This window comes from Leptinotarsa decemlineata, unplaced genomic scaffold (genome assembly GCF_025532065.1).
Source record: "Leptinotarsa decemlineata unplaced genomic scaffold, Ldec_3_MD MMD2_tig00000576_RagTag_RagTag, whole genome shotgun sequence".
In the NCBI taxonomy this organism is placed as follows: domain Eukaryota; kingdom Metazoa; phylum Arthropoda; class Insecta; order Coleoptera; family Chrysomelidae; genus Leptinotarsa; species Leptinotarsa decemlineata.
Genome location: NW_027412551.1, coordinates 8,372,839 through 8,385,215, shown reverse-complemented (window position 1 = coordinate 8,385,215; position 12,377 = coordinate 8,372,839). Strand labels below are relative to the sequence as shown.

The 12,377-nt window shown below is 33.4% G+C and overlaps 2 protein-coding genes across 9 annotated transcripts in view; one reads left to right on the top strand and one right to left on the bottom strand.

Moving 5' to 3' along the window:
* stac (C2 and C2B_Munc13-like domain-containing protein staccato) overlaps positions 1–1,503 on the top strand; it is a 137,811-nt gene extending 136,308 nt beyond the window's left edge. For all 6 annotated transcript variants that reach the window (XM_074174363.1, XM_074174366.1, XM_074174365.1 and 3 more), the window contains 2 exons: positions 868–1,061; positions 1,286–1,503. In XM_074174363.1, coding sequence (XP_074030464.1) covers positions 868–1,061; positions 1,286–1,383 — 292 coding nt within the window. In that variant the 3' untranslated portion in view covers positions 1,384–1,503. The remainder of the gene's footprint in view (positions 1–867; positions 1,062–1,285) is intronic.
* LOC111511484 (uncharacterized) overlaps positions 1–12,377 on the bottom strand; it is an 86,505-nt gene that overhangs the window by 60,017 nt on the left and 14,111 nt on the right. Inside the window, exons 6-9 of one of the 3 annotated variants that reach the window (XM_074174370.1) lie at positions 11,533–12,003; positions 10,775–11,190; positions 5,574–6,165; positions 1,434–1,548 (exon numbers count right to left, since the gene is read on the bottom strand). In XM_074174370.1, coding sequence (XP_074030471.1) covers positions 5,599–6,165; positions 10,775–11,190; positions 11,533–12,003 — 1,454 coding nt within the window. In that variant the 3' untranslated portion in view covers positions 1,434–1,548; positions 5,574–5,598. The other 2 variants (XM_074174371.1, XM_074174369.1) reach the window with 2 other exon arrangements.

The following is a 12,377-nucleotide window of genomic DNA, read 5'->3' as shown; positions in this document are numbered from 1 at the left end:
GACAGCTCACTTTCATTTCAGCCCCACATGTCAGCCATTGTTAATAAGTCTCTCAATATGGTAGACTTCTTAAGATGCACCTCAGATTTCACTGATATCAAATACTTGTGAATTCTGTTTACTGCTCTCATCTTGAATACCTATCTTCTGTATGGAACCCGTCATATGCAAACCACATCCATATATTAGAACAAGTTCAGAGAAAATTCCTAAGATTGGTCGCGATTAAATCCAGAATTGCTCCTGAAAACTACATATGTAACTAAACTCTCCTCAACTACATTTTCTCATAGAGCTTGAAACACTCCGTAACGGAAGGGACACTAAAGACTCGAAGATATTTTTTTTATAATTACTAGATTTGTCCCTCTTTGCTATCCAAGATTGGACTTTCGGCCTCTCCTAAATTTTCTAGAATTACAATTTCTCAACCACACTGTAGAAGAAATCAGTACCTTCATTCCTTTATATCACAAACTATAAGAACGGCAAATAAAACGGACCTCGGTTTCTTGTATTCTACATTAGAGTATCAGTTTCAGAGGCAGCTTGATTCAGGGAGGAATACGAAGTATCTGCGAACGTCTTTTTAATAGAACGTTTAATCTAGTGACACGTTATCTGTTTAAAAAATCTGTTTTCCGGTTATCATATGTAGATATATTTGATTACTGTTTGTATTTTTATATTTTTACAATTTGATTAGTTTCATATATCCACTGTTTTGATTCTATCTATACTTTTGTATTGGGTATTATGTGTAGCTATCTTTAATTTTTGAATTGTATTGAGTTAAATGGGTCTTGAACCCGTTAGTGAATAAATAAATAAATAATTGAATTCTAATATTGAAATTTCACTTTTCAGTAAATTATCTCAGGACCAAAGACGTATCGAAGACGGATTAATTTTATTTAGCGTAAAGGACAAAGATTTATTAGGTTACAATAACCAGTATATTGGAGAAGCTTTTCTACCTTTTTGTGATATTGAAGAATCAACAAGTCCAATTGAATATACATCTCAAGTTCATTTGCAACTAGGACGGCCTACTCAAAAAAGTGAGTATACAAATTCAATTAATTTGAGAAAAACACCCGGTCGCATTGGCATTGCCCAAGAATGTATTGTTGCTTTCTTGAGAATTGTTTTTAACAAAAAGCCAGACAGTTTGGCCAAAAGTCGCCTCCCATAAGGATTTTGCACGATCTTTTCTTTCTATTAAAGCAGGTGCAAATTCAAAAGGGTTTATCACAATGTGTAATTATTTTTTGCTTGTTTTCAGCAATGGCTTCCGAAGGAATAAAAGCTCTGGAACACAGACAAGGTGATAAGCTCGCCAAAGATTTTATGAAAAGATTCAGACAAAGAATGGCGTCGTAAATATTCAGACTGTTTTATATTAATTTTAATGTTTCAGCAACCAGATCGAATAGTTTTATATTTATCTTTTATTTGTAGTGTTTTATTTTACATTTGCAATAAAAATATTTTTTCTAACAATTTATGTTTTCCTTGGTCTCACAGAAAGGTAATGAAAGAGCTTGCCTGGAAGGAAAATAATATATTAAAGAAAATAAATAACCCAATTTAAACATCTTTATGTTAACAACTAAAATGAGGAAAAGCTGTACTGAATTGCATAAAATCAATGCTTGAATGAAAATTCAGTACATTGAGAAATGTGTAGAAATACCCTCAAGAAAGGCAGTGAAAGCAGTATAAATAAAAACAGCAAAGAAAATTCCAGTCTGCTATTTCTTCGGACTAGCATCAAACATGCTAATGTACAGAAGGAAAATATTTCTTCCAAATCTTATTAAATAAACATTGTACATACAGCATTCAAACAATACATTTCTATGAGATACAAAATATTACTGTAGATGTACTGAAAACAATGCAGAAGTACAATAACAAGAAATATCTAATCAATGAATGAATTAATGAAAAAAATGTTTTGTTTGTACATCTTTCCACCTTACATACTAATTACCACCTACATTAAAAAAATATCAAATTTACGTAATTTTATTACGAATTTGCAGATAAAATCATGAAAACATAACACTTCTCTTGATATATAAATTTGTCTCCTTAGTCATAGATAGATATTGCAATGTTATCAATAAAGGAAAAATTACACCGGAGAATACATTTTTGGAAAAGCTGAGAACCAAAATGAATCTCGGAATTGAAGCATCACATCAGAATTTTGACGTGCTCCAACCAAAATTGAGAGACGGTTTCGCAGTCAATTTAATTTTTTTTAACAGGACACTCACAAGGAGTTGGCATCTTCAAGAGTAAAAAGATTCCTGAAGATTCCAAGCAAAACGTTGAAAACGATTAATACCACAGCCAACTCCAGAACCAGTCATGAGATGGAGTTGGACTCTGTTCAGAGTCCTATATTTTGGAAATGAGGTTTTATTATACTTTTTCCATAGTTGAGCACCTTGGAAGTTGATGAAGAGATTAACCTAACTAAACCTTGCACAAACACGTTTTATTAATATTCGTGGATACTTATATTATTTTGATAATCCATGCATTTTCTTGTCACAAAACTCATTCAAGCATGTGAAAGTACAAGTCTCACCGCTCAAAACCCATTGTGAACATTTTAGATTACATCTCGTTTATTAGATACGATCGATTATTGAAAATTAGATTACCGTTTTCATTAGAATGTTACATCAAATCCAAAATCGCTGTGTTGGTCTTGAATCTCATAACCCAAAAACTCCAATATAAATCTACAGAATTTCAAACCCGGTGATCCCAAAACTTTAATGAGGTTATTAGGGTTTCTTTAATTCCTAGTTTTCAAGGTTATGAAGTCTGAAGTTATCAGATTATAGGTTATTCATTTGAGGTTAGCAGTGTTTGTTAAAAGGTGCGAAAAGAGGTTTAGGTAATATGGGAATAGCATTTAGATTTATAGGATTTATCATTTAAAGGTTTTATGGAAAAATTTAAAAATTAAATCAATTAATTCAAAATAACTTTTTAGGGGATGAGTTGTACTTTCAGATGTATGAGGGAGTTCTGTGCAATGTTTTTGCATTTATAGAATGATCTCAATTCCTGTAATGAAGAATCAATTCTAACATGAATTCGGATTCTCTAGTTTTGAAAAATATTGACCTGTATTATTAATGAGTAACGAACCAGTTTGAGGCGTTTCTTTCATTTTGTTATTTTTTTTTACTTTCACAGTCCACATTTATCAGACTACATATTTTGCTCCTGGTAGTTAGTACATGTGACTATAAAACATAATTATGGATACTGAAACAGAGGAATAATGGACAATGGATAATGGACAATGGAGATAAGTGACGCTCAAACGAAAATAAAAAATACATTTCGAAAGTGCCTCCAAAAGAAGTCAACCAAATCCAGAAAAAATCCAACGATTTATTTTTGGTTCACCCAACTGTACTAATGCCCATCCTTGAACCTCCACAAAAACAACAGATAACAAAATCTGTTATAATTCAAAAAACCAACAGAACAAAAAGTTCTTACCAATAATGAAAGAAATTACGCCCAAAAAATACAAGCCTGCTTTCTTCCCAGCTGTAGATACAGGATATTCCAGGATAGAATTCTGTAGCTTATGGGAAAAACTATTTCCTCAGTTCACTGATGAAATGATTAAAACGCAGGAAGGATTCAAACTCAAAGCAAATAATAAGTTGAAGAGAGTTACAGATACTCTTGAAAGACTTCTATTATTCAAGAAAATGAACAATTTCAGAAAAACTGATCCCATCATTACTGCCCCCAACTCACAAACAGAAAGTTACTCTTGTTCGATTGATAGCTATATATTTTGTAGAAATTCACATTGAACATAGGATAAAGAAAATAACTTCTGTCTAATTTCTACTAAGTTTATTATTTGTTACGACCAGTTTCGGTTTGTTAGACCATTCTCAAATAACTGATGTTACTTACTGTTGTTGAGGTTAGCCTTGTCAAAAAAGATGTGAAACTTATAGAAGTAAAACATGTCAGCACAATGAGACAAGTCACTAAGTTAAGATATCTTGATTCCTCACTGGGATACAATATTTACATGAATGATTTTTAATAAAACATACAAATGTGTTTAAATTATAATTTGAGGGTAGAATACCATGTGCTAGATATGAAGGAAAGAGAGAAACAAGAAACATTACAATGACATATGTCATAGGATTCAGTTTAATATAAGTTAGTCCATGATGAACTAATTTCAAACTGAATCCTATGGCATATGTCATTGTCATGTTTCTTGTATCTCTCTCTTTTTTCTTTGTTGGTAGCACATTGTCTTCTACAGGCGAATCATAATTCAAACACTTACAGATGGTTCATTATTCCTATTACTATTGTGCCTCAGTGAGGAATCAAGATATTTTAACTTAATGACTTGTCTCATTGCGTTGACATGTTTTGCTTATATAAGTTTCACACCTTTTTGACACGGGTAACCTAAAAATAACAGTAAGTTTCAACTTTGTCTTGTACATTTTGAATATAACTGTCATTAATACCTTTTGTAGCTTCTTCCTGAATATGATAATGAATTTCATAGAAATATTGGAATAACTTGCTTTATAAGAGTACACTTCCATTTGGGTGCCATGTTAGCTCACGTTAAGACCAAAATCGTTTTCGACTGAACATATCCAACGCTCTGTTGGCGCAGTTTAGGCGCAATACATCCGAGATGAAACTTAGATTCACCATTATATGCCCGAAAAAAAAAATACAGTCCATACCGAGTCTAAAAAAAAAAGCAAAAATTGTTTTACAGCTGGGAAAGTGATGGCGACTGTTTTTTGGGATATTCATGAAGTTATTTCAATCGATTATTTCAAAAAGAAAAAACCATACAGGAGCATACTAAGTATCACTAAGACTAAGACAAAGTACCGTCTTACATGTCAGCGGTTACCAATGCAAAAAATCCACGAATTGCGGTTTGAACTGCTTAACCTTCCGCTTTACTCACCAGATCTAGCCCCAAGCGACTTCTATTTGTTTCCTCTTGTAAAAAGTGCGCTCGGAGGACAGAGATTTTCTTCAAATGAAGAGGCAATCACCTTCGTGAACAATTATTTTACAAAAAAACACGCTGAGTACTATTTCAAAGGGTTACAGGTATGGGAGCATCACTAGGAAAAGTATGTAGAGTTAAAAGGAGACTATGTTGAAAAAAAAATAAATCTGAAAAAATATCTTGTATCTTTGTTAGGTTGGAAACACAATGGTTTTTTCAAATAAAACACTACTCCTATACCAAACCAAAAAAACTGTGAGCGTCATCAAGAGACGATAGTTTCTTAAAGCATGTAATTTCTCCAGAAGAAATACTTTATCCCTAAAACCTCCTACTCATCTTTTTACAATAAATTTATAGATACAGACCACCACTTTTTGGTATTTCTTTTCAGCTTCAACTGATAATCGCCCCGATACGAAAATCAAAATTTTTACAACAAAATTAATTTAAAACCAAATACGGTTACTGTACAAATACACCTTAAAAAATGCTGAAGAAGAAATAACATTTTTACCGGAAAATCCTTGCCTGACCGTAGCTCAGTCGAACAGCAAAGACTTCCCACTTGAAAACGGCTCTAGGAGCCTGGACTGCCGCTCTTCCAGTGGCGTAGAATACATTTGAAGTTCAGGGTTTTCCTCTTGCATACTATCCAAGTGAAATCGGAAAGTTTCTTCCGTCAATTCTCTTCTGGGCGTCGAGGAAAAGCTTTGATCACTAAACAAATGTCTATCCGATATTGAAGATTTCCGCACGCGTCCCAAATTCTCCGAGAAATGCACGTGTCGAGACGTTGGTGTCGGGGTTAAAATTGGAGACATTTGAGGTTCGTAAGCGCTCGGACACTTCATAATGCTTTTGGAAGCAATTGGAAGCATCGATTTCAAGTTATCAACAATTTTTATTTGTACCTCTTTTCGGCAAATTGTTGCGGCTTGCGTGCGGTCCTGGCCAATGGTTTCAGGAAACACTGCTTCGTCTTCGATGATGCTGGATATCCTACAAGCTTTTGACTGTAGGAATGTTCGAGATTGTCTTTTTCTCTTAGTTGTCAAAGGTTCAATAAATCTTTGGTGTTTGGGTGTGGGCTCTGTCTCATCTTCAAGCTATAAAATAAGATACGACAGTTATAAATGATAGGAGTCCCTCGCTAAACCAAGAAACATATTTTTATGAAATCATAAACAGAAGTCCGCCACACATGTGATTTTGGTTATAAGATATTGTGTTTTTTTGTGTGCAATTAAAACAAAATTTACCACGGACGCAAATATAGCTATTTTCAATCAATGTATTATTTTTGTATTTTCATACAAGTATTTCATGTCATTCAACATTTCATATATTACAGTATATCAAAATAATCATTGGTCTATCACGACAGGTAACTACATTTCTGAAATAATTGAAGTATCTGCCAGAGTTTTTTAATACAGTCAATAATCGCCAGTTTTCATTTGTTGATCCTATTCGTGCCGACACAATAAAGCCTCGTGTGTTGCACCGAAAAATTTCTTGTGAAGTATTTATAATCGTAATTGTAGACCTTTGACAAGATCCGAAAAGTGCAAGTTATCTTGATTTCAATTATTCCGATCCATCGTTCACCCTTTTTAAAAGCGACCATTTCCTCAAGGTCACTATTCATTGCAAGATCACAATGTAGTGATCATGATATTGTGAGATTTAGGTCTTAGACCAACAACTTTTACTTTTTGTTAAATTTTACCTGTCGAATGGATCTCAAAAGGTGACATATAATGGTTATAAATCAGAACTGATAACTATTACTTTTGGTATACCTCAAGAAGCAAATATAGGGCCACTTCTGTTCTTACCAATGATCTATACCAACAAATAAAATCAGTGAAACTTCATTTCCTCCAGATCAAACTCAGATTCGGAAAATACAGGTAAATAACAGAACTCACTTTCTTTTTTTTCTAATCAAATTCATATAAATCATGCCAGGTCCATTTCAAATTTTCATTATAATGATTATCAGAACAACAGTTTTATTATCCATGATAATGAGATGCATTTTTCATAGAAAACCACAGAAACGTGATCTCGTGGTTTTCATGGCATATACTCAATACATACATTTTCCCTTTTTGTATTCCAAAACGTATAGTTGCCTGGGGTGTTTCGCTTCAATGGGTAACATCATACTCAACAAACAAAACTCATACCACAGTAGTGAATAATGAGAAATTAGATTCAAAAATAATAAATACAGGGGTTCCACAGGGTTCAATCTTGGGACCAATATTGTTGTTAGCCTTTCTGAGTGACATTGATGACACCTGTACCTCCGCAAATCAAACAATAATATATGCAGATGATGTCACACAATAATATTGACCAATTGACAAAATCAAGTAACAACGCATCTAATGAAATAGAAAGATATAGCCTTGAAAATGGCCTCATCTTGAATACAAAAAAAACAATTATGTCCGGTTTTTGCCAAAAATCATAAATCCAAATATGACCTATACTTGACCTTATCTCTACAATCTATGGAAACCATCACTTTCTTAGGTGTTACTTTGGACAGTAAGCTAACATGGGAAGCACACATAAACACTGTATGTTCAAAACTAAGCACTACATGCTATATAATAAAAAACCTGCAAGATACTGGAACTATTATATTTTGGGATGGTTCAGGTACTCACAAAAGATGTTTCACAGAGGAAGCCATAAAAAAATTTGACGAAAAACTAAATAATGAGAATTGGGCAGAGGTCTATGAAATACAACATGAGCAAGTAAACAAGCAATGGGTGATGTTCATCAATAACTTTATAAATATTTTCAACAAATGTTTTCCAATCAAGCAGATACATTTTCGTAAAAACAAAAATTGTTACTCGAGTTCTCAAATTGAGGAATATAAAAGTAGGTTAGATACATTACTATGCCTATCCAAAACGAATGGAAGTATCAAATATGAATACTTGAAAATAAAAACTGAGTATGATAAGTTGTTAATATCGTCAAAACAGGAAAATTATACAAATATATCTAACCGCTCTCTTTTGTAAGATAAACACAGACTGTAACAAGAACTGAGAAGCATTACCCCAGAAGCAAATTCCATATCTTAGGCGGGATTCTATTACCGCAAAATAGACTGTTCTTGCAGCTTGCAAGTTGAGTTCTCTGGTAATAACCCTAAAAACATAGCATCCCTAAGCCATCCTATTACATAGATTAGAGATGTGGATATCAAAGGATAGATTATTATCTACATGCAAACCCAAGAATTTACTTGATGAGACGGAGCTAATTAAAGTATTCCCTAGAAAAATTTCATTTAATATACATTTAAAGGTTAGTATGCAGGTTTTTGTGGTATTGAATGCCAGTCTGTTAGCATCACACCACTTTTTAACGATGTCTATATCAACCGATATATTATTATATAGTTCAGTATTGTCTTTTGAGTGCCAAACAATAGTAGTGTCATCAGCAAATAGAGTTATTTTTCCTTTCGTATTGATGAGAGATAGGTCATTTGTGAAGAGCAGGAACAGTAGTGGACCGAGTACTGAACCTTGTGGAACCCCACAAGATACCAACAGAGGTTCAGATCTCTTATTATTAACTAATACAGACTGGGTGCGATCTGACAAATAAGAATGAAACCATTTCAACGCTACATCTCTGAAACCATACATTTCCAATTTATTCAAGAGAATTTTGTGATTTACGCAGTCGAATGCTTTAGCAAGGTCACAAAACACAGCAGCAACTACTTCACCCTCATTGATACTGAAATATATTTTTTCTAGAACTGAGAACATAGCATCATTGGTGCTCCTTGATTCTTGAAAACCAAATTGGCAATTACTAAGTGAGTGGTTAGTATTGAGAAATGAGATCATTCTTTTCTTCACCAATTTTTCTATAAGCTTTGCAAGAGTTGGCAAAAGTGAAATGGGTCCAAGGTTTGTAACCAACTCACAATCTCCTCCTTTAGATAGCAGGTTAATGATTGCGAACTTCAAACATTTTGGAAATATTCCGCTCGAGAATGAAAAATTGATGGCTTCTGCCAAGGTTGACAAAGCATTCTCTGGAATATGAAGAAGTACCTTTGCAGATATATCGTCCCATCCTGAGATATTTTTGTTTTTTATACTTTTTAAGATGTCCATTATTTCCTCAGAATTAGTTGGTGTTAAAAAGAAAGAATCTCTTGTATATATGTTCTTCATATAACATTTAGGGTCTTCTTGCGGGGGAATATTTGTAGAAATACTTTCTGCTATGGAGCAATAATTATTAATTTCATCTGGGTTTAGAAATGTTTTAACAGATGCACTTTTTTGTTTACCACTGAGCTCATTCACAATAACCCAACTCTCTTTGCACATGTTGGTAGAGTTAGCTATACGACCTTCATAATAAAGATGTTTAGCAGTCCTTATCGCTTTTTTAAAAATGCGTCTGTACTTGTTGAAATACGATATGAAAGTTTAATTATTTCTTGGATATTTTCTTATATAGTGCAGGGACCCCAAGTTTCTACTGGCTATCTTTATACCCTTAGTGATCCATGGCTTTCTCGATTTGGTCTTAGAAGGAGTCAAGGGAAATGAAATATCAAAAATTCTTTTGAGACTTGAATGGAAATTGGTCAATGGGTCACTACTTCTTAAAATATTCTCCCAATAAAAAGTCGAGGCCATTCTTGCAAAATTTTCGAAATTTTTTTTACTGAAACTAAGTCTGAAGATTTTATCACGTTTTTTATTACAATGATTTATATTAAAAGAGCAGATCACCGCTTCATGATCAGATAAACCACTGTTAACTACATCACAAGTCAAACAAAGAAAATTGGAACATACATAATCTAAAAGAGTAGATCTAGAACCCTATTGTGTTGAGGATTTTTTAAAACATCAGTTTTGAAGTATACCTAATTGTGTGTGACGTCATTTCATTACATGTAATTATTTTTTATACAAATAATTGTGGCATTTTCTAAAATAAACATTATTATTGTTATTATTATCACTTTGCAATATGGCGTGATTTTTAGGGGCCCCATTGTCACTTTGAATGGCATTTGTACCTCAAAAAAGAATTATAAGAACAATGTGTCATGCTCATCCAACTACAACATGTAAATCTTTTATTAAAAAATTTCCAAATACCAACCCTTCCGTGTTTGTATATTCTTGAGCTGATTTATGTACAATCAAAGACCAAAATGAATACTAGAAATAAAGACTTAAACAACCCTATGCAAGGTTATCAGTCTGTGAAAATTCACCAAAGCATATTGGTATCAAATGTTTTAATAAAATAATAGATGAAATAGATGTGAATCTGAAATAAATTGAAAAATTACCTTCTTGAAAAAATATTTTATAATGTTGAAGAATTTTATATTTCCTGATATCCTACTATTGTGAAACTGTATAATTTTTTTGGTTTGTTTTGCAACTATACACATCTCAACAATTCATTTGTAGATTACCTTGTATAATCTTTTGATTGATGAATAAATTCTTTTATATTATTATTATGTCATATAAAAAATCGCTACGTGTGTTCCGCGAATGAACTCTAGTCCGAAGTGATTTAGACAGAAGTTATAAAGTACCTACATCTGTAAATAGATAATGGACTTGATCCTCAAAAAAATTATTATTGTTGAGCATTTTCAAACTGATCCACAATAGAAAACCAACTCACCTCAGCCGATCTGACTCTTTTCAATCTCTCTCTGAATGACTCCTCTGACGGTGCTTGATAATCGGTCAGGTGCTCGTGATATCTGTCCTTTTTCAACAACTTGATGTTGTAGGAATCATTCGACAATTTTCCTTTCTTCGCACCACAGATTTCAATGTTGTATGTATTTGCCAACTGAAGAGAAGCTATGAAGTACCTAACAACTTCTGCCGAAGATTTACCTTCGACTATGGAAGAAAATGCTTTCGTTTCATCCACATTCAAGTCTTCCATGATATGAGAACCATATTCGTGGATGTTGAAATCTCTTTCTTTTAGGTTTTGGAGAATAGGAGTGATGGTAGACCTCCATTCGGAAACTCTGGCTCGGGACTCGCGTTTGTCTTGTTCTTTGGATTGTTGGTCATCTTGAAGGTCTAAATCGACAGAAAATCAATTTGCTTGAAAGAATTTCAGGGCAGAACACAACAGCATGATCAGGGTGTGAAAAGACAAATATTTAAAATGACAATAATGCAATGATACTTGTTACAAAATAAACACAAAATTATAATCTATTATTTTTGAAAACAATATTATAAACCATCTACTTGAGAATAACTGAAAAAAAACAGTGGAATCCCAAAAAAACTGCAAAAATCATCACAAAAACTGATTCCTCAAAATTCAATTCACTGTGAACTAAGAAACATTCAAGACAATATTTTAAACGATCTTAGACACAACTCACATAGTATTGAGAATATTGTCTTTCTTACCTGCAGCAATTGGTGAAATGTCCTCATTTCCCTGTTCTTTTCTAGATTCTCTCAATGAATTGAGTAGTCTCTGATATTCCCCGTCGACAGTGGGTGAATCTACATCATCTCTAGAAATCACTTCTTTTGGTGGTGCTGTTTGATCTGTTGCAGAACCTGTGCCGTCCATTTCTGGCAGAGTTTCTCCACATGCCAGAGGAACATGGGATGTTTCGAATAAGTTTTCAATATTTTCATGTTCTTCTCTTACTGGCGAGGGATGACCGTGACTCACGCTGATATAACCTGAATCATCATGCATCCCTCGATCAGAACGTTGACAATAACTGTGATCAGAAAATATCGACCGAACATCATCCTGATCACGGGCTGCATCAGTTTCCTTAGTTTGGTTTTCAACAGGAGGAGGTTCTTCTACATTTTCATCGGCATCTGATGCTTCTGAATCGTAATTCACTTCCGTAATTTCACCTTGAATAAAAATGTGATGTGTATGTCCTCATAGAAGTAGGATTGTAACAATAAAAATTAAATTCCCTGAAAGGTAGAACCAGTACTTTGAACCACCTCATTATGATAATGGCAACTTGATTGGTGAAACACGTGTTGAGAAGACAGAGTTTTCTGGTATGAAGAAGAATTTTTTTGATGAATAAAACTCCTTGCTTGTACACTGTTTCAAATAATTGTCTATATATGAAATGTTAGTAAAACCGCTGACAAACTTAGATTGATCAACAGGGCTGTTGACTACTCCTAAGTTTTTATTTCTGCCCTAGAGACAAGTTTAAAAAACTACACGTTTTTTCTTATTGTATTTTTGGGTATATAACCTTCCACTAGTA